The following is a 23,222-nucleotide window of genomic DNA, read 5'->3' on the forward strand; positions in this document are numbered from 1 at the left end:
CCAAAACAATGTGGGCATGGGGCAAGTCCACCAGGTATATATAACATTGCTCAGAGTTTGGCAGCCACAAAAGCACAGACCAGTATGGGAAGGCTGAAGATGGGCTACACATGACGGGATCAGGTACCATCTGGTAACTGTTTTGAAAGCAGACTATCGCCAAAAGACTATCACCAAAGCCTGGAAGAAACAATTTGTTTCCTTTGAGGAAGTTTGTCAGCGGATCAACGGGCTCTTTAGCAATGATAAATTGATGAGGCATCCTGCTGGACACACAAAATAAATTCTCCAAGATATGGACCCGGTGGATACAATATGCCCATCCATCACTGTCCATGGAGAGTTATAACTCATTATAGTAGTCCAGATATGGGATGCTGTTTTTTTGGCATTCCGAAACTCTCTCTCATCCCCCTTACCCCACATCTTTTTACCACTTTCCTACTGTGGACATCCTTCTTTTCTCCTACTTTCTTATTTCCTTGTTGGAGATCATGTTGTTCATTCAGACTTGATGTTCTTGTTCTACTAATTGTTTCGAGACCTGCAACAAATTGACCTGGCTCATTGATATCTTTTCTAATTTGCAGGCTACACGTTTTGTTTAATAATATACTATTTATACTGTTGGATGTTTTTATATTCTCGGCAGCTATGTTCCAGCTGTCTAACATCTTTTCGTCAATTTCAATAAGTTCTTGATACCGTGTTTTGTAACTTACATTTTTTCAATAAAAATCTGTATTCAGGATGATTGTTTGATTCTCTTATGGTGTTACAGTACTTTCAATGGCTGATTCCGACTGTTCAGACAAAACTTTCTGAAGGGACAAACTAGATAATGTTTCGTGTAGGCAACAGAACTAATGATTTTTGTACAATGTGTGCAGTATTTGCACAGAAATAATCAAATGGGAAAGATCTTGCATAATCCAAAACAAAGTATGACCCAGGAAAAGACGCTACAACAATAATTTTCCTAAACACAAAGGATTAATCTTATTACGCAGATTGAAAGAGCTATGTATATAAGCACCATGTCCTCTTCTTCCTCTTCTTTTTTTGAAGCTGCTTCTGTCTGGCCAGTATTTCAAGTACTGGAATTGCTGAAGTTGCAAGTCGTTGGGAAATGTCCATCAGTACCCATCAGCATTAATGGGCACTGGTGGGGCTGCATTAATGGGCACTGGTGTGACTGCATTAATGGGCATTTGTGTGGCTGCGCTGATGGGCACTGATCAGGCTGTATTAATGGGCCCTGGCATGGCTGCAATAATGGGCACTGGTGTGGATGGGCACTGGTGTGGCTGCGCTGATCAGGCTGCATTAATGGGCACTGGTGGGGCTGCAGTAATGGGCACCTCACCTATGCCCAATAGTGGAATGTTTTTACTTATGTTGTTTTGCGCAATTGCATATAGTTTATATACTGTTTTTGTGCATGTTTGCAAAATTAAAGTGGGCCGGTCTGGATTTTTGTCCCAGTCCAGCACTACAACGTAGGTTATGTACTGGTAAATTTTTTCTTTGTTGTTTGGGTTTCAACAGTCATTCAAAGTATTCCTCCTACATACAAAATTTCCAGGTAGTAACTTGACAGGGGACTGTGAGACAACTTTCAACGTCATTGACAAACATTGTATCAAACAATTCCAATCTCTCTGACTTTTGTTAAAGTGGAGGTTCACCCTTTAAAAAAAATTCTGACATCACACAGAGTCGCGCCATCCTACCGACAGAATGCCGGTGTTTTTTATTTTTTTCAGCACATACCTCTTAATCCCGATTTTCACCTCACGGCGTTCCCAAGCACTGCCTGTGATCGACAGGCTTCCGAACGGCGCATACTGCGCGTCACAGGTTGCCGACAGAACCCGAACGTCGGTGCGCAGGCCCCGTATAGAGCCGCACCGACGTTCGGGTTTTTCCGGCAACCTGTGACGCGCAGTATGCGCCGTTCGGAAGCCTGTCAATCACAGGCAGTGCTTGGGAACGCCCACTCCCGCGGGATTGCCGTGAGGTGAAAATCGGGATTAAGAGGTATGTGCTGAGAAAAAAAAAAAACACCGGCATTCTGTCGGTAGGATGGCGCGACTCTGTGGGATGTCAGAATTTTTTTTGAGGGAGAACATCCACTTTAATAGTATTTCGCAATTCCAATTAGTCCGATTAAACTGGGGACACCCAGGCATATAGCAGATGTACATTTCAGAGTTTAATTATTTACACACCAGCCTGAACCATTGATACCTGCAGGATGGATCCATGCTTTTATGTTGTTTACGCCAAATTCTGACACTACCATCTGAATGCCGCAGATGAAATCGAGACTCATAAGACCAGGCAACATTTTTCCAATCTTCTATTGTCCAATTTTGGTGAGCCTGTGCAACTTGTAGCCTCAGTTTCCTGTTCTTAGCTGACAGTAGTGGCACCCGGTGTGGTCTTCTGCTGCTGTAGCCCATCTGCTTCAAGGTTTGCTGTGTTGTGTGTTCAGAGATGGTTTTCTGCATACCTTTTATGTAACGAGTGATTATTTGAGTTACTTTTGCCTTTCTATCATCCCGAACCAGTCTGCCCAATCTCTTCTGACATCAACTAGACATTTTCCTCCACATAAGTGCCGCTCACTGGATATTTTCTATTCTTCTGACCATTCTCTGTAAACCTAAATGAGTAGTTCAGCAGTTTTTGAAATACTTAGACCAACCTGTCTGGCACCAACAACCATGCCACATTCAAAGTCAGCTAAATCTCTTTTCTTCCCCATTCTGATGCTAAATGCATTTAGTTGCTGCCATGTGATTGGCTGATTAACAGGTTGTGTTACCAAGCAATTGAACAGGTGTACTTCATAAAGTGGCTGGTGAGTGTATACAGTATATATATTGTGACGGTATGCGAGGTGAGATACACGATAATAGGTACATTTCACCTCACATTCGTTCCATTGTAAGGGACTGAACCGGAATCCGGCCCAGTTTTTCCAGCCTCTGTGGAAGGCTGGGTTTCCGGTCCAGATGTTCGGGTCCACTGGAGTCCACAGTCAGCTGGACGTTAAAGATCCAGGAAGATCAGCACAGCAGGGCTCTGGTTTGGAGACTCAGGAGGTAACCTGAGTGAGAGGAGCTCTGGGTGTTGGACTAAAAAACAAAAGGTTTGGTTTACTGCATGTTTTGTGGGTGACGGGGACAATCCCTGCACTGTATAGAGAGGAGACTATTTGTTTAGTTTAGCGCCAGACGGCAAGGATTTAATTTACTGTTTTGTTTATTTTTATCTGCAAAACCTCCTGTTAATTAACTTGGCATCCGCCAGATTTTAAAGAAAGTGCCCGTTTGCGGACTGTCATACAGGCCAATGCAGCTCAGCGGTAAACCAACCGCCAAGTCGCAGAGGCCGCTGTGGCACAACAAGAGGCTGCAGCAGCACCATAGGTGGCCCAGCAGGAGATGTACCGGCAATTCGCAGAGTCTCTGGTGGAACTGAAAAAAGGGGTGTGCACCTCCTGTGCCAGTGGAACCAAAGATGGTATGTGCATCCTACCACCTACAGAAAATGACACCTGCCGATGATGTCAAGGCATACCTTGCGACTTTTGAGAGAGTTTCTGTCCGAGAAGGGTGGCCAAAAGAACAGTGGGCGGGTCTGTTGACCCCATTTCTGACAGGAGAACCTCAAAAGGCCTATTTTGATCTGGAACCGGATAAGGCCCAGGACTATGAGACTCTAAAGACAGAGATACTCGTACGCTTGGGTGTCACCATGGCAGTCTGGGCCCAGCGCGTGCATCAGTGGACTTATTCCAGCAACAAACCACCCCGTTCTCAAATGTGTGACCTGGTCCACCTCACCAGGAAATGGTTGCAGCCAGAGACTTTGACAGGCCCTCAGATCATGGAGCTTGTGGTAATGGACCGGTATCTGTGTACGCTTCCTGCTGCTCTGAGGAAGTGGGTCGGACAGGGGGACCCAAAAACTGCAGCCAAACTAGTGGACCTAGTGGAGAGGTACAGTGCTACTGAGGACTCGGTGAACCCATCTACGCCCTACTTCGGTGTGTCTAGGGCTACAAGATCTCCCAGCAGTTCTGGTAAGACTGTTCCGGGATTCAAGAGCATGGTGAAGTTTGATAAGACTGTTGTTACAGCTGATGAGACTGTGGGTCCTAGACTTGGAGACTGGCCAAAGAAGCCATGAAGGTCTTTGGGACTGTTAAGAAGACTGGGGGTAGAGCATATACAGTGTTTTCGCTGCCATGCATTAGGGCATATTGCTGCAAACTGTCCTATAAATGATAAACCTATGCAATGCGATTACGCTTATATGAAAATACACATTTCTCTGTTTGCACAGGTCGCATTTACTGCATCTTGTCAGAGTCGCATTTAAAAACAGATGTGTGTTATTTCAGTGGAATGAAAGCCACTCACCGCCCTGCTAGACTCTGGTAGTGTGGTGACCCTAGTCAGGAATGATTGTGTAAACCCCACAAAACTACACACCAGCACCATTGGGGTAATTTGCATCCATGACACTTGGGACTACCAGACAGCGGTGGTTGAGGTTGATACCCCCTGGGGCAGTGTAACACATTTAGTGGGGGTGGTACCTTCACTGCTTCACAAAGCTTTAGTGGGGAAAGATTTTCCATATTTTTGGAGAGCAAAGGGAGGCTGGTAGATAGTTCCCGTGCTTCCCTAGCAGGGTAAGCTCTATCACCAGACCCTTTTTGCCAAAGGGAAGGGGATGCTGTTGGTGGGATCGAGGAAGCCAGAGTTCCTCTTCCTTTCCCTGTCTTGGCTGGGGAGCCGGAGGACCTGGAAGTTAGCTCCCAGCCCGAGGGTAACGAACAGGAGAAAACCTCTGACCCTGACATATTGAGAGTAGCCTAAATTTGGTACCCGACTTAGAAATCAGGAGAGAGGATTTCTGTACCGAGCAACTGCGAGAGGCCACCCTCATGAGAGCCATGGAAAACTTTAAGATGTTGGATGGGGAACCGGTGGATCCTAATTGGGTGGTGTCTTTCCCCTACATGGCCATTAAAAACTATTTATTGTATCGAGTGATAAAACATGGAGGGGACGAGGTAGAACCGCTACTAGTTACCAAACCCTTCCACAGGGTGGTGCTAGACCTGGCCGATGGTCATGTAATTGGGGGACATCTCGGTATTGAAAAAACAGGGAGAGAATAGCTCAGAGATTTTTCTGGCCCAGGTTGCATGCATTGCATGTCAAGGAGTACTGTGAATCGTGCCCTCGAGTACCAAATGTCAGCACCGTCGCCCCACTTTCGCAGCCCTCTTGTCCCTCTAAACAATAATCAATGTCCCCATTGAGAGGATTGGCATGGACCTGGTGGGGCCGATGATGAAATCTGCCCGGGGTCACCAGCATATTCTGGTGATCCTGGATTGCGCAACACCTCTGCTAAGGCTATCGCCAAGGAATTGGTTCAGGTGTTTAGTCGAGTGGGGATCCCAAAAGAGATCTTAACTGATCAGGGCACCCCAATTATGTCCAGTATAGTGTAGACTATACAAAATCTCCCATCTCCGTACCTCTGTCTACCATCCCCAAATGGATGGTCTTGTCAAAAGATTTAATAAAACTTTGAAAGGTATGTTGAAAAAGATGGGAGAAACTGGGATTTTTTGCTACCATATCTCATGCATCCACAGGCTATTCCCCCTTTGAGCTTTTGTATGGTAGACATCCCAGGGGGCTGCTAGATGTTGCCAAAGAAATGTGGGAAGGAAAGGCCACCCCATATAGAAGCATCATAGAGCATGTCTCCTTGATGCAGGATCGAACCGCAGCTGTCCTGCCCCTGGTACGAGAACATATTGAGCGAGCTAAGGAGGCCCAGAGGAGGGTCTATGACTGGGGTGCCAAGGTCCGTACTTTCAGCCCTGGGGACAGAGTGTTGGTACTGGTTCCCACGGTGGAAAGTAAGTTCCTAGCCAAGTGACCTTTGAGGTTGTCGAAAGGGTGGGTGAGGTAAACTACAAAATCTACCAGCCGGGGAAAAGGAAACCACACCAAATTTACCATGTGAATCTCTTAAAGCCCTGGAAGGACAGAGAGACTTTACTGGCCACATGCCCGCCACCAACAGACCGGGTACCGGTGACACCAGACGTCCCCATAACGGATTCTCTGTCCGTGGCACAACAAAGTGACGTTAGGGCGTTTGTGCATAAAAATAGAGACTTTTTCTCCCCCTTACCCAGACTGACCAACGTGATCCAACATGACATAGTGACGGAACCAGGGGTTTGGGTAAATGTAAAGCCATATAGAATCCCAGAGGCCAGGCGAGAGGCAGTCGTGAAAGAAATCAAAAATATGTTAGAGTTGGATGTGATAGAAGAGTCCCACAGTGAGTGGTCGAGCCCCATAGTGCTGGTTCCAAAACCTGATGGCACTATCAGGTTTTGTAATGACTCAACAGTGTGTCCAAATTTGATGCCTACCCGATGCCTTGGATCGACAAACTTGTGGACAGGTTTGGACAGGCTCGCTACATAACAACCCTAGCCGAAAGGCTATTGGCAGATACTGCTAACTGAATCGGCCAGGGAGAAGACTGCCTTTTCCGCTCCTGAGGGCTTGTTTCAGTACAAGCAGACGCCTTTTGGTCTGCATGCAATAGTCTGCATGGGGCCCCTGCATCATTCCAACGAATGACATACAAAACTTTAAGACCACCTCGTCCGTATGCGGCTATCCACAGCCCAGATTGGGAAACGCACCTACCCCGGGTACAAGCAGTGGTAGTTTCCTTTAGGGAAGTAGGCCTCAAGGCCAACCCAAAAAAGTGTGCCATAGGCCTGGAGGAGGCCAAATACCTTGGGTAAATTTTTGGCTGGGGAGTGGTCAAGCCGCCGACCAATAAGGTGGAGGCAATTCAAAAATGGCCCCAACCGATAAATAAAAAACAAGTGAGGGCCTTCCTGGGCATTACCGGTGGTTCATAGCCAACTTTGCCACCACTGCCGCCCCTCTGACCGACCTAACGAAGGGTAGAGGGTCGGTCATGGTCAAGTGGAATCCCGAACCCGAGGAGGCATTTCAGAATTTAGAGCAGGCCCTTTGTGTGTTGCCGGTACTAGTGACCTCGGACTTCCACAAGGAGTTTGTCGTACAGACAGGCGCCTCTGAGGCGGGCCTAGGGGCTTTACTGTCACAGAACAGGGATGGTGAGGAGCATCCAGTTGTATACCTGAGCCGGAAGCTGAACAAGCATGAAAAGAACTATGCCATCGTAGAAAAGGAGTGTCTCGCCATTAAATGGGCCTTAGACTCCCTGGGGTGCCTAATGGGCTTCCCAGGTTTGGGGTTTTAGAGGAGGTATACATACCTCCTCCCTTGGGGGGATCGGATTGTCTTACCCCCCCCCCATGCATCAGGGTTAACTTAGTATAGATCCCTGCAGTGCATGTGCTCAGATACTCTACCGAATATCTGTTCCAATTCAACCATATATTATCTATGCTATGAGTTTTAACCATGGAATTTACACGCGGCACACGTGTAAATATAATTTTTAATACAACCAGTTTCTGTGATGATATTTATATGTTTCACATTGATTTATATGTTTAGGATGGTATTTGCCCTACATGCCTACCATGCTTTGTAACCGCTTGTGGATTCCGGTGGAGTTTGGCTGGGCCTGTCCCCTCCCCTGGGGGCGGGACCTGTCCTTTAGTGCTTCCCGTCAGGGTGGGAGGGGGTTTGTTTCCCTTCATGTCCCCCTTAATTTGGTCGCATGGTGCCCGAGGGGACCTCCTTGGACACTTCTGCGAGCTCCACCTTGCTGGGGGCGTCCCTCCAATCCTCTCCGGACTGTCCTGACGCAGTGCGCATGCGCGGTGCTCTGCGTGCGCACAGGGGTCATGACGTCACGCGATTTGCGGCGGAAGAGGATGACTATTGTCGGGGCTGCACAGCCACGTGTCAGCCGTTTCTATGGCGGCCTGGACGCCCATCCCCTGGTGGATTGGGGATTACCCAGGCACCTGCGTGCGATCATCCTAATCGCCACATCCACAGGGCTACAATTAATGATGGGCCTGTGTGGAGTCATTATTTGATTCCACACAGGCCAGGCTGGATGTCACAGCACACATGGTCTCTCGGCTCCTTGTCCTTACCTGCCATGCACAACTGCAATCAGGTTTCTACCATACACAACAAAGAACTTCTCAACAATTATTGCACCAGGTAACTACTTCACTACCCACGTACTATTCCACCATTTTATTCACTATTACCCTTCTACTCATTTCACTACCTCCACATTAAGTGGGACACACTAGGTATTCCCTGATTTTTCTCCTCACGTTTTCCTTTAAATTTATTATCATCACACTCTCACACTTCCATCACTGGACTACCTATTTGGCAGTCACCTATTTTTATTTTTCAATCACCCACACCACCCATCAATTCACACACTAATCATTACCCTACTTTAATAATTTATTCATATCCCCTACTTACCTACTAATCCTAATGGACCCCTTAAGTTGCCCTGCCATTTATTACTTATATTGGCAATTAATACCTGCCTTCAGGCCCCATACCTCTATACCCAGACTCTAACTGTCATTTTGGCAGCTTTGCGTTGAATTATTTATTCAATTCTTTCTAACCAATTACAACATTGTGGGTGTTCTTTGCAGGTGCCTGCTCCTCCACCACCAAGAGGGTGTCCACGCTTTGGCTCCTTGTAAGCCCTTTTGGACAGGCCTTTTGCTCCTTTTTTTTTTTGGGGGGGGGGGGGGGGGGGGCAGCCATAACCCCTCCCGGACTGTCCAGCGGCTCCTATTATCCCTGATTCCTTGTTTTAGCAGTAAATATATCACCAAGGTATACTCTATGTGATGTATGTTGACATGTTCTCTTCTTCTAATTTTAAATTTTCTAATTAACGTTTTAGAACCCTTGTCCCCCTGAAGAGACCGAACAAACGTTCAAAATGGTCGTCGTGGACCTACATTGGGGATCTACATTGTACAATAACCCATAGTACTTTGAGATGTATATGTATTAATGTCTACTGCAACTAGGATTGTGATATTTACTTTTGTACTCTTCTTGTATATTTGCATATTTTCCACCATTATTCACTGTGACATCCGATATCATTGGCAAATAAATAAAACATTTTACTGAAACTATTTAATTTACTTTTTGACCCCACTGCCTAAAAGCCCTACTGGGGAACATTTTTCTCTCATTAGACTCCCTGAGGTATTAACTATTGGGGAGGTCTTTTAAGCTGGTCACCGACCATGCTCCCCTAAAGTGGATGTGTGACAACAGGGAAAAAATGGCTGTGTGACAAGATGCTTCCTGGCTTTACAGCCCTTTAACCACTTAAGGACCGCCGCACGACTATATACGTTGGCACGGCTGGGCACATGGACGTATATATATGTCCCCTTTAAGAGCACAGCCGGTGGGGCGCCCGGGACCCGCAGACCCGATCGCCGCGTTTGTCCCGTGATTGGGTCACAGGAACTGAAGAACGGGAAGAGGTGAGTGTAAACAAACCTTCCCCGTTCTTCTCTGTGGCAATGTCAGTGATCGTCTGTTCCCTGATATAGGGAACGACAATCACTGACGTTACACGTCCAGCCCTGCCCCCTACAGTTAGAAACACACATGAGGTCACACATAACCCCTATAGCGCCCCCTAGTGGTTAACCCCTTCGCTGCCATTGTTATTTTCACAGTAAGCAGTGCATTTTTATAGCACTTTTTGCTGTGAAAATTACAATGGGCCCAAAAATGTGTCAAAAGTGTCCGATGTGTCCGCCATAATGTTGCAGTCGCAAAAAAAAAACACTGATCGCCGCCATTAGTAGTAAAAAAAAAATGATTAATAAAAATGCCATAAAACTATCCCCTATTTTGTAAACGCTATACATTTTGCGCAAATCAATTGATAAACGCTTATTGCGATTTTTTTTTTTTTTTACCAAAAAATAGGTAGAAGAATACATATCGGCCTAAACTGAGGAAAAAAATGTTTTGTTATATCTTTTTTTGGGGATATTTATTATAGCAAAAAGTAAAAAATATTGATTTTTTTTTCAAAATTGTCGCTCTATTTTTATTTATAGCGCAAAAAATAAAAACCGCAGAGGTGATCAAATACCACCAAAAGAAAGCTCTCTTTGTGGGGAAAAAAGGACGCCAATTTTGTTTGGGAACCATGTTGCACGACCGCACAATTGTCAGTTAAAGCGAGGCAGTGCCGAATCGCAAAAAGGGGCAAGGTCCTTAACCTGCATATTGGTCCAGGTCTTGGGTTGAGCACAGACCGGGAAAGTTCCAAAATAATGCAGATGCCCTCTCATGCGTGCACTGTATGGTCGGGTCAAGTGCTCAGCCTCAGGGGCTTGAGCAGAGGGGGAGTATATGTGATGGTATGCAAGGTGAGATACGCGATAATAGGTACATTTCACCTCGCATTCGTTCCATTTTAAGGGACTGATCCGGAATCCGGACCAGTTTTTCCAGCCTCTGTGGAAGGCTGGGTTCCGGTCCAGATATTCGGGTCCACTGGAGTCCACAGGCAGCTGGACTTTAAATATTCAGGAAGATCAGCACAGCAGGGCTCTGGTTTGGAGACTCAGGAGGCAACCTGAATGAGAGGAGCTCTGGGTGTTGGACTAAAAAAGAAAAGGTTTTTACGTTTTTAAGAAAGTGACGTTTGTGGACTGCCATTAAGAAAAGGTGACCCCACAAGCTAATCTCCCACAATATATATATTTATATATTTATATATATATATATTACATACTGTCACCAGAAAAAGTGCAGTGTCACTATGGTGACATTGTAACAGTGTGGCTGTGATCATGTACAATGGATGGCTGCTCCACCAGCCATTATCTCTGATCACTGCCACAGCAGTACAATGTTACCAGTCCAGTGCTGTAAGTCAGCATCCCTAATCACACCAGTCATCATCATCATCACCCACTTACAGTGTTCATAATCACCACTACCAACTCAGTGTCCCTAATCATCGCCACCCATCACAGGGGTTGATTTATTAAAGCTGGAGGGTACAAAATCTGGTGCAGCTCTGCCTAGAAAGCAACAAGCTTCCAGTTTTTTTGTCAAAGCTTAGTGGAACAAGCTGAAGTTAGAAGCTGATTGGATGCCATGCAAAGCTACACCAGATTTTGCACTCTCTAGTTTTAGCAAATCAACCCTACAGTGTCCCTAATCACTGCCACAACAGTAAAATTATGGAAAGAGGTTTCTGGACGTGGGGTGCTCTGAGCAACAAGACTAGCCAGACATATATGTCAGCTGTTTAAAAGAAGTGTTCAAATCTGTAGACTGTGATGAGGTAAGACTGGTGTAGGTACAACACTGGGCAGCACTCCAGGAAGAAAGCAGACTCTCATAGAAAAAACAGGGAGACACCTCTAAGTGCAGTACCATAATGCAATTCTATTAACTAATTATAACACACTTACAGAAAGCCTTTAGGGAAAGGGGGAACACCCCTGACCACCAACACCATTAGTGGGGGAAACATCAATGAGCATCATCAATACTTTTAGGGGGAGGGGAAAACACTACTGGCCACCAATTAACCCAATGTGGGTTATTGGGTGTGAGTATGAGGAACTACCATAAACCATCAATGCTTGGAAAGGGAGGAGGGGCTAATCCACTGAAAACCAATGCTGGTGAAGGACCGTGGGAAAGTTTAGGGCTCATTCACATCAGAGTGGTCTGCTCTGGTTAATTTTATATACAGTATATTAACATGTGTTGCATTAAGGGTACCAGCACTCTACAACAGGCCAAAAAGAAGATATGCACAATGTTAGAGGAGATCAGAGCACTGTGTTGCACAGCAAGTACCGTATTTATCGGCGTATACCGCGCACTTTTTTGCCCTGAAAATCAAGCCATACCGGACACATGCTCTCAACATGGTGGGTTACCTTGCCAGGGGCAAAGCGCCTTTTCCCTATGTTGAGGGGGACAAAGGCCAACCACTGGGCCAGGGCTGTGGTGTGTCTGCAGACAGGAGGCTCTCAGAATCTAGAAGCACGCATTAATAATAAGGGGGCCCCCTCAGATGCCACTTTCCCCCAAAGTAAATGTGTACAGGGTACATAGTACCCCTTATTCATTCACATAAAAAAATTGAAACAGTAAAAAACACACACAAGGCCCACATTGTACATCCACCATCAGTCATGCTGTCCAGCATTTCGGATCCATGCCGCCGATTCCCTTGAGCCAAATGACATCTCCAGGTCCCTGCAGCTAAAGTGAACAAAAAGGGTCTCCCAGGTGAAGACATTGACTAGATTTGGACATGACTATATTTGGACAATGAAGTTATGTTCATGTCCCCCATGGTCAGGTACTCCTCCCCTTGTAGGCACGTGGCCTGATATGGTACAGGAGGGGCACCCCATGTTTTTAGTATTTTTTTTTTTTTTTACCGGACCCTCTTTAAAGCGGAGGTTCACCCAAATAACATCTATACAAGACCAAAATCTTTATACTTCTAACATGTACACTCGCTTTTTTCAATCCGGCTTCCGGGTACTCACTCCCGCGGGAGTAGGCGTTTCTATCCTGAGCCGCAATGTAATCTGGGAGTTCGCCCAGATGAGTGATGTCCTTCAGAAAAAGTTCCCCCCGGTGGATAAGACCCCCCCGTATTGCGTAGGCGCGTCACGAGAGTCACAGAGTTTCCGAAAGTAGCCGAACATGTAGAGCCGCGAGTTAGCTCTACACGACGCCTGCGTACCGACTAGGAGCCGTGTAGAGCTGACTACGCAGGCGTCGTATAGAGCTGACTGCGCACATTAGTGGAATGGCCCCAAGCTCCATAGGCAATGCTTAATTTTTTTTACCGGTTACCAGTTTAGATTTACAGAGGAGGTCTTGGGCTAGAATTGTTGCTCTTGCTCTAACGCACAAAGCGACACCGCATGTGTGATTTGAACGCCTTTTACATATGTGGGCATGACTTTATATTTTTACACTTTCTCTTAAATTTTTTATTTTTTTTTATCAATTTATTTCTATTACAGGGAATGTAAACATTCCTTGTAATAGGAATAGTGCGTGACAGGTCTTCTTTATGGAGTGATCTAGGGTCTAAAAGACCCCACATCTCTCCTCCAGGCTGGAAAGACTGAGATAAAAAAAAAAGACTTGTCTCAGCCTTTCCAGCTGATTCCTCGGCTTTGTTTACATCAGCCGGCCTGCATAACGTCGCACCCAGGCCTCCGAGGGTCATAGAGATGACGGGGGACCATCTGGCCACCAGAAATCTCTATGGTCAATTTCCGGTGGCAACCAATTTGTTCTCCGGCTCGCCGATATGGGCGAGCCCGGAGAAGCACGGGTGGGAGGGGGGATGTTTGCTCCCGCCGCCTGTAAGAATGATCAAGCGGCTGAACTGCTGCTATGATTGTTCTGATGAAGATGATATCTGAATGATGCCTGTAGCTGCAGGGAACATTCAGATATCCCCACTCAAAGTCAAGGACGTCATATGACATCCTTGGGCTGGAAGTGGTTAATGGAAGTTGCCTCGTCTTAATGGATGTTATTTGGATCTGACATTACAGAAAGATTACCCAGGCATTCCTTGAAGTTGCTCCAAAGTCGCTTAAAGGTCACACTGAAGTTGCCTGACAAAGTCGCATTGTAAATCGTGTGACTTTCAGGTGGCGGTAGTGTGAACCGTAACTTAACCTCCAAAACATTTGATGAACCTGCAGTCCATAAACATTATTTCCCTTTTGGGCAAATGTTCTTAGCCTATAGTGTAAAGCCCTGTACACACGATCGAACTTCCATCGGACAAAACTGTGGATTTTTGTCCGAAGGGCGTTGTCTGTGAACTAGTTCTGCATACAGACGGCAGAACAATTTAAGCCAACATACACCAAACTACATGTTTTTTCAGCTCTTTACCGCCACCCTTTGAGCAACTTCTGCTAATGTTGTCTGATGTCACTAAGCTATCTTTTTTATGATCGCTGTATAAGTGTCGCGGGTGACGCTAGGTAGCCAGTTAGTTATTTAGGTTCAAGTCAGGTTTTTATAGGGTCAGGTACCCCCATATACTACCTAATAAAGAAGGTTTTAACCCCCTGATTGCCCCCTTTCACCAGTGATCATCGTATAAGTGTTACGGGTGACACTGGTTAGTTAGTTTGCTTTTTATAGTGTCAGGGCATATAGGTTTAACCCCTGATCGCCCGGCGGGTGATATCAGTTAGGTTTAGTGTCAGATAGGGTCTGCGTCGCCCCAGGCAGCGTCAGATTAGTGGCAGTAACGCTAACACCCACACACGCAGCATACACCTCCTACTGGTATAGTATCTGAACAGATCAATATCTGATCTGATCTATACTAGCGTCCCCAGCAGTTTAACGCAGTGTTAGCGGGATCAGCCCAGATATCTGCTAGCACCTGCGTTTTGCCCCTCCGCCCAGCCCACCCAAGTGCAGTATCGATCAATCACTGTCACTTACAAAACACTAAACCCATAACTGCAGCGTTCGCAGAGTCAGGCCTGATCCCTGCGATCGCTAACAGTTTTTTTTTTTGCGTTTTATACAGTTGCTGACAGCCTAGGAGCTTTTTTACCTGTGAATCTTACTAGTGTACCAGTAAATTTAGAGCCCAAATGGCAATTTAAAGGTACACTAGTGAAGAGGCCTAAACATTTCTGAGCATGACAGATAGTGAAGAGGAGGTCACTCATCTGTCAGATTCAGGCACAGAATACGATCATGTAGACGACAGCGGCTCCATGACAGATAGCACTGACGATAAAGTTGAGGTCCCTGCCAAGGTCAGGCGTACCCAACCCCATTCTTCTGCTGTTGTTGAAGTGCAAGAACCGCAGGGCTCTCGTATAGAGCAGAGAAGTACTAGTGCCGCTCATCCTTCTGGTGAACTGGCAAGCACCAGCGGCCTAGTACACCCTGGTCGTACATGCAGCACTGCAGTAACACTTGGTGACGTGGCGAGTCCCATAAGTGCAGTTCAAACTGGCGAGGTAGTGTCCCGCTGCTACCAAGAAGAAGACAAAGACAGGCCCGTCGTGCCCATAGTGCCCTTCCTGCAGAATTTGCCAATCCTAATTGGGAGCCCACCACTTCTGCAGCACCCGTACTTTCCCCATTCACTGGCCAACCCGGAATTCAGGTGGAAACAGTTGATTTTACGGCACTTGATTTTTATTCGCTGTTTTTCACGGAAGATCTCTATAGATCTATTGTGGACCAAAGTAATTTGTATGCTGGTCAATACATTGCCGCTAATCCCCAGTCCTCCCTTGCCAAAGAATGGAAACCAATTACGGTTTGCAAATTTATGACCTTTCTGGGCCTATCCGTCGACATGGGCTGAGTGAGCTGCGATTTTATTTGTCCATTGACCCAGTCTGCCATTTGCCTGTGTTCTCTGCCTCCATGGCCAGGGCACGATACGAGCAGATCTTGCGGTTCATGCATTTCAACAACAATGAACTTTGTCATCCTTGTGGAGACCCTGAATTCGATCAGCTCTACAAAATTCGGTCCCTCGTAAACTACTTCAACAAAAGTTTTGCAGCCTTGTATACTCCCCATCAAGTTGTCTGCGTTGACGAGTCCCTCATTAAATTTTCTGACCGCTTGTCTTTAAAACAGTACCTTCCCAGCAAGCGTGCCAGATATGTGGTCAAGATGTATAAGCTCTGTGACAGGGCAACAGGCTATACATGTAGTTTTATGGTGTAAGAGGAAAAGACAGTCACGTAGAGCCGGAGAACTGCCCAGATTACATAGGGAGCGTGGAACTTGGTGTCACCCTTATTCAGAAAGGGGTACCATTTGTAAGTGGACAATTATTACACGAGCATGCCATCTGCATGGTTTAGGAGATATTTACACTTTATGCAGCCGGCAATGTCACCGGCACATGAAGCGCTCTGAAGGGACAGTATACTTGTGCCGTTCCCTTCAGAGCTCCGTGCCTTGGTCCATGACTCCCATGCACATGCATAGAAGTAACGTCATTGCGGCACAGCCAGACGGCTGGAGGACGCAAACCCGGAAGGAAGACCGGGTGAAGATGTAAGCGTCTGTCAAAGCTGACAGCACAGCAGTTTGTTCTAAGGTAAGTATTTCATAATGTGCTAGTATGCAATGCATACTAGCATATTATGCCTTTACTTTGCAGGGTTTCGAAAAAAAAACAAATGGTGAAGTGTACTACCGCTTTAAGCCATGCCCAATATTCAGCATAACTTAACAATACCTACTTTTTGCCATGGCATGCTCATCAGGACCTCGGTGTCCCTCTTCTTTAGGTTCTAAAGTTGGGAAGTATGGGTAATTACAGTCCTTATAGCATTTTGAGAGTAACAGGTAGTTCTCGTAGCATTCTAGTAATACAAATTTATCACATTATTCAATTATGAATATTGTGCAATATCCCATTCTCATTCATATATACCAGCAGATACAGTTTATTTTTTCACGTTAAAGTGGAGGTTCACCCAAAAAATCAACTCATGACGTGCTGTATGCGACCATCGGAAGGCTGTCAATCAAATAGGAACGCCCAGTCCCGAAAGACCATACCCGGAAGCGGCGGAGAACATCTATCTCTAAAACGGTAAGTACTGCATTGATTTTAAACAAAACACCCGATTCTGCTTCCTGTAATTAGCCTCAATCTAATGTTCAAATATTTTTTTCGGGTGAACCCCCACCTTAAGTGCATGCATGCATGCCAAGTAATGTGCAAGTTAAAAGTTTCAGGTATTTATTGCCTCTTACAAAGATCCCAGTATTCCCCTAACGATGTCTTTACCTGCTAATATCTAAATGGAAGCAGCTTTGTTATACATTATCCAAGGTTAGCATCTACTTCCTAGACTGAGATGCTGGTTCAGAGATTACACTTTCTTGTAAATCCTTGTGTTTGTGTAATTCTTGGCTGTCCAGGCTTGTCTAACAGATTACCCCCTGCTGCAGTCCCAACTTGCTACAAGGTTGCAATTTCTGACCACTTGAGGAAAGAAGACTCAGGAAATTATTCCTCCTGCCTGCACATCTAATGCCCTGTACACACGATCGGTTCGTCTGATGAAAACGGTCCGATGGACCGTTTTCATGGGACGAACCGATCGTGTGTGGGCCCCATCGTTTTTTTTCCCATCGGTGAAAAAAAATAAAACCTGTTTTAAAATTTTCTGATGGTTAAAATACCGATAGAAAAAAACGATCGTCTGTGGGGAAATCCATCGGTCAAAAATCCAAGCATGCTCAGAATCAAGTCGACGCATGCACGGAAGCATTGAACTTAATTTTTCTCTGCACGTCATTGTGTTTTACGTCACCGCATTGGACACGATTGTTTTTTTAACTGATGGTGTGTAGGCAAGACTGATGAAAGTCAGCTTCATCAGATATCTGATGAAAAAATCCATCGGTCCGTTTTCATCAGGTGAACCGATTGTGTGTACATTAGGCATCATCACATCTAAGGCAAAGTCACTTGACTGCAATCTAAGGATTGCATTTTTCATAATAAAGGATACGACTTAGAAAAAATAATATTGTTTATGTGTGTTGTGCAATGTTAGGATTTTAGTCATGCGGATTAGTAAAATGACGTTATGTTTTCACTCAGATTTCCTTTCTCGGTTTTCCTCTCTCTGATATATATTATCTTACACCATGCACACATTAGTCATGTCATATGGCAGTTTAATTTATGTTGGTGTTTACTCTAACCATTTAAAGTGCTGAAATATAAACAAATTACATTTCTTTAACTTCAATTACTCACATAGTAAAATCCATCTTCATCAATCTCACCAAAAACAGTAATGATATCTCCTGTGCAGAAGGTTATCTCAGCCTGTAGAGATTAGAATGAAATATGTTACTTGGTAATCATTGTGCTTTTTGAATTTGAATACTGACTACTTTGGCAGGTAATGTCAGAAAAGCATGGCAAAGTTGGCACACTTTTGTGACGTTTGGGGATTTATCACCATGGAGTACAAACGACCGAAAAATAAATTGCATTTTACTTGTCTAGGGAACTAATTGACAGTTACTGCATCAGATGTTTTTGGCAGCTTGAATACTTGTTATATTACTGCAAGCATTTTATTTTTATTTTGTTAAGATGGCATAAAATTTGTTTTTGCTCCTTTGGCACAAATTTCTTTGTATCATTAATATACCATACTTTACAGTGGTTCTAAATGCTGAAGGTTTGTTACCATTGTGCATTCTATGCATGAAGGAAAAAAACCTTCTGTGTGCATCAGCCCTCCTAATACTTACCTGAACCTCATCACAATCCAGCGATGTACACAAGAGCCTTGGCTCTCCAGGGACTCTCCATGCTCATTGGCTGAGACAGCAGCGGCAGCAATTGACGCCTGCTGCTGTCAAGCACAGCCAGTGAGCCAATGTGGAGAGAGAGGTGACAGGGCTGAGCCGCAGCTCTTTGTGTGAATGTACACGCAGAGCGGTGGCTCAGGCGTGAGCCTGCTTGGGTGCCCCCAGAGCAAGCTTCTTGCTGTGGGGGCACCCAAGCAGGCGAGAGGGGCAAGGATCGTTGGCGGGGGACCCCAGAAGAGGAGGTTTGGGGCTACTCTGTTCTGCACAGAGCAGGTAAGTATGATATGTTTGTTTATTTTTTATTTTCCACATCTTGTCATGTTGCAACCTAAAACATAAATGTATTTTATTGGGATTCTATGTGATAGACCAACACAAAGTGCTACATAATTGTGAAGTGAAAGGAAATTAACCGGTTAAGCCCCGGACCTTTAGGCAGCTAAATGCCCAAGCCAGGTTTTGCGATTCGGCACTGCGTCACTTTAACAGACAATTGCGCGGTCGTGCGACGTGGCTACCAAACAAAATTGGCGTCCTTTTTTCCCCACAAATAAAGCTTTCTTTTGGTGGTATTTGATCACCTCTGCAGTTTTTATTTTTTGCGCTATAAACAAAAATAGAGCAACAATTTTGAAAAAAATGCAATATTTTTTACCTTTTGCTGTAATAAATATCCCCTAAAAACATATATAAAAAAAAAATTTCCTCAGTTTAGGCCGATACGTATTCTTCTACATATTTTTGGTAAAAAAAAATCGCAATAAGCGTTTTTATCGATTGGTTTGCGCAAAATTTATAGCGTTTACAAAATAGGGGATATTTTTATTTCATTTTTATATATTTTTTTTTTTTACTACTAATGGAGGTGATCAGCGATTTTTTTCATGACTGCGACATTATGGCGGACACTTCGGACAATTTTGACACATTTTTGGGACCATTGTCATTTTCACAGCAAAAAATGCATTTAAATTGCATTCTTTATTGTTAAAATGACAGTTGCAGTTTGGGAGTTAACCACAGGGGGCGCTGAAGGTGTTAGGCTTCACCTAGTGTGTGTTTACAACTGTAGGGGGGTGTGGCTGTAGGTCTGACGTCATCGATTGTGTCTCCCCTATAAAGGGGATGACACGATCGATGCGCCGCCACAGTGAATCACGGGATCGCGAGGGGGCGGTTGTAAACGAATAGCCGCGCCCTCGTCCCGGATCGCTCCCCGTGGGTTTCCGACCACCGCATGTACCAGGGGGGGGGTCCCGATCGGACCCCCGACCCACGGAAAGGTGGGGACGTACATGTACAGTACGCCCATATGCCTTACGTGCCATTCTGTGGATGTACATGCGGCGGTCGGCAACCGGTTAATAAATGGTTTTACATTTGTTTTTACAAATGAATATCTGAAAAGTGTGGCATGCTTTTGTATTCAGCCCCCTTTACTCTGATACCCCTAACTACAATCTAGTGGAACCAATTGACTTCAGAAGTCACCTAATTAGTAAATATTGTCCACCTGTGTGTAATTTAATCTCAGTATAAACACAACTGTTCTGTGAAGCCCTCAGAAGTTTGTTAGAGAACCTTAGTGAATAAACAGCATCATGAAGGCCAAGGACCACACAAGACGGGTCAGGGATAAAGTTGTGGAGAAATTTAAAGCGGGTTAGGTTATAGAAAAAAAATATCCCAAGCTTTGAACATCTCACTGAGCACTGTTCAATCCATCATAATCCGAAAATGGAGACAGTAGGGCACAACTGCAAACCTACAAGACATAGTCGTCTAACCAAACCGACAGGCCAGGCAAGGAGAGCATTTTTCATAGAAACATGGGGCCAGATTCACGTAGAGCGGCGCAAATTAAGTTACTCCAAACGTATATCATTTAAGTTACGGCGCCTTAATTTTGTGACGTAAGTGCCGTATCCACAGAGCATTTGCGCCAGCGCAACGTAAATACCAAGGCGTAAGGCGGGGTTATTGCAAGTGGGAAGGAAGTGGGCGTGCTCCATTGAAATGAGCCGTGACCCCATGTAAATGAAGGGCTGGCCGTACTGCGCATGTGCGCACGAATCTGCACCTCACTGGGCATGTGCAGAACTCGGCTCGGCGCAATCAGTGAGATAGGAAAAAGGCCAAGCATACTTAGTTTGAGAATCGCCCTGTGCTTAAATAGCCCCAGACAAACGCACTTCCCTTGCAAAAGTACATCCCTGTGTTTCCCTTCCTAAAGCAAGTGTCTTTTGCTCTGTTGTCTGTGGCTGTTTGTTGGTGAGTGTAGTGTTATATTAAAGATTTATTGTAGTAGGAGGTTGTAGAAGCTGTGTGTATTTTCTGAGTGTTTTTTGTGTCTGTTTCTTCTGTGTTTTTTGTTTGAATTTGTATTAGCTGTCTGCTTGTGTTTTTGTTTTTTTGCTGTCTGATTTTTGTGTGTGTCTGTTCTTTGTCTTTTTGGCTGTCTGTTCTGTGTCTTTTTGGCTGTCTGTTCTGTGTCTTTTTGGCTGTCTGTTCTGTGTCTTTTTGGCTGTCTGTTCTGTGTCTTTTTGGCTGTCTGTTCTGTGTGATTTTGTGTTTGTTTGTTCTGTTTGAATTTAGTGTCTGTTTGTTGCTGAGTGCTGTGTTGTGAGATGGCACCTAAGAGAAGAAAATTAAACTTCTCGGTGCGAGAGAAGCACTTGCTGGCCAGGGCTATCACCCAATATGGGAGATTTTTGCATGGCCCTGAAAGCCGGGACATCCCCCCGGCCAGGAAGAGGGCAATAATCCAAGAGATTACGGATCGGATCAATGCGGAGGGGGGGAGACAAGGACCCCCAGTGGGATTCAGAAGAAGATCAATGATCTGAGGAGTTTGGTCCGTGAGAAGATGGCCAAGCAAGCAGCCCATGCCAGGGGCACTGGAGGAGGCCCACCCTGCACCGTAAGGTGGACTGAGGAGGAACTTGCGGTGGCCCGTTGCTTCCACAGTCAGCAAGTGGTGGGCCTGCCTGGCTTTGAATCAGATGATCCTGTGAGGACAGGTACGTTTTTTTTATTTCCATCTGGTGAGTAGCATGTGTGTGGGGGGGGGGAATATGTGCCAAGTGTGTGGATCCTCCAACCTGTGTATGTTTTGTGTCCTCCACAGATGGCCAGGAGATTGCTGGGCCATCAGGCCAGGAGGTTGCTGGGCCATCAGGCCAGGCTGCACCACCCCCAGGACAACAGGCTGCTGAGGAGCCCCAAGAAAGTCCGGAGTCCCCAGGGCAGGGGAGTGGCCACAACTCCCCTCATGAGGAGGTTCAGGGGGAGGAGGATGAGGGGGGGAGGATGAGGATGACTGGATGGAGATTGCCTGAGAAGTGATGCTGTGTTGGGATCAGGATTCCCTTGCGCCTGACAGCAGTCAGGCCACCATCAGGGGTAGTCCCTCCCACTCCTCCCCCAACAGGGCTGCCCCCCCAGGGGAATCCCCTGCTCCCAGGCCACAAGCCTCATCTGGAGGCAGTCAGGCCACCATCAGGGGTAGTCCCTCCCATTCCTACCCCAACAGGGCTGCCCCCCCAGGGGGCTCCCCTCCTCCCAGGCCACAAGCCTCAACTGCAGGCAGGAAGGCCACCCAGAAGACCAGGGGGGTGGCCGAGTTCCCCTGCAGAGGGACCAGGCTCGTCAGACACAACATCTGGGTCAGGTCACCCGGACTTTGGCCCAGATGGAGGAGAGCCTGGCCTCCATCAAGGAGTCAGTCAGTGAGGTGGGCACTAATTCATTAGCTTTTATAAATTGCTTTTCTGAGCTGCAGGCTGCCACAACAGGCATGGCCCTTGAGGTGACTGCCCTGACCCAGGCTGTCCAGGACAACACCCAGGCTGTCCAGGCCAATACGGCAGCCCTCACTCTGGGCCTGACCAGGATCGCCGTGGCCTTGGAGGGCAGGCCAGCAGGTGGGCAGCCACCCAGGGAGGCTCCTCCTTCCCCTGCCTCCCCCCCCCATGAGGCTCCTCGTTCCCCTGCCTCCCCCCCCATGAGTCTCCCCTGAGGGCCCGTGGCCGTCCCAGACGTAGCTCACGCCGCCGCCATTGAGATTTTGGGTGTACTTTTCTTTATTTTTATTTTTTTCTGATTTTTTTGTGTGATTCTGATTTGTTTTATGTGTGTGAATGATGTATGAATGTGGGGTGACATTCCTGGTGAAAAAGGGTGTCACCCTCAGTTTTGGTGGATTAGGGATCCCCAGGACCAGGGAGAAGTGATCCCAGGTCCGTGTGAAAGGTGTATGAATGCACAGTGACATAATTGGAGCCGTGGCGTGGCGTTACTGCTCCCTAATACCATGTGGTTTTCTAGGGTCCAATCCAATTAGATGTGCATGTGATGTGTCTGTGCTAGGGACCACAGTGGGTGTGCATGCATGCATTCTCATTGTGCCATGATTAATGTGTGTGTTTACTGTGCAAAGATGCATTCTGCGAGGCGTCTCCTGACTGCTGTTCCCTCAGAAGAGGGGGTACCCTCGGTTACTAAAGTCACTAGTATAGTTATGAGCATGGATGCCCCTGGCATGTTGGCACACAGATTGTAGTCCGGCAAGTGTGTGTGCTCAGCTCTTCCTTAATGGTGTTGCTTTAGCTGACCTTTACACGGCTGGAGCAAAGTTAAGGCACCTTTTATAAAGTGTAACTTTACTCCGGGAAACTAACAGATGCGCACAGGGCGTAGCCTACGCCGCACACACTTAATTTTGTGGATCGCCTTATCTCCCTCATTTGCATCTTTGCCTAGCAAAACAATGGTGTGTCTAGCGTATTTTGC

The 23,222-nt window shown here is 46.1% G+C and overlaps 1 protein-coding gene across 16 annotated transcripts in view; it reads right to left on the bottom strand.

Moving 5' to 3' along the window:
* Positions 1-23,222, bottom strand: part of RIMBP2 (RIMS binding protein 2) — a 758,298-nt gene that overhangs the window by 46,936 nt on the left and 688,140 nt on the right. For all 16 annotated transcript variants that reach the window (XM_040347437.1, XM_040347489.1, XM_040347429.1 and 13 more), the window contains one exon: positions 17,866-17,937. In XM_040347437.1, coding sequence (XP_040203371.1) covers positions 17,866-17,937 — 72 coding nt within the window. The remainder of the gene's footprint in view (positions 1-17,865; positions 17,938-23,222) is intronic.

Source organism: Rana temporaria, chromosome 1 (genome assembly GCF_905171775.1).
Source record: "Rana temporaria chromosome 1, aRanTem1.1, whole genome shotgun sequence".
NCBI lineage: Eukaryota > Metazoa > Chordata > Amphibia > Anura > Ranidae > Rana > Rana temporaria.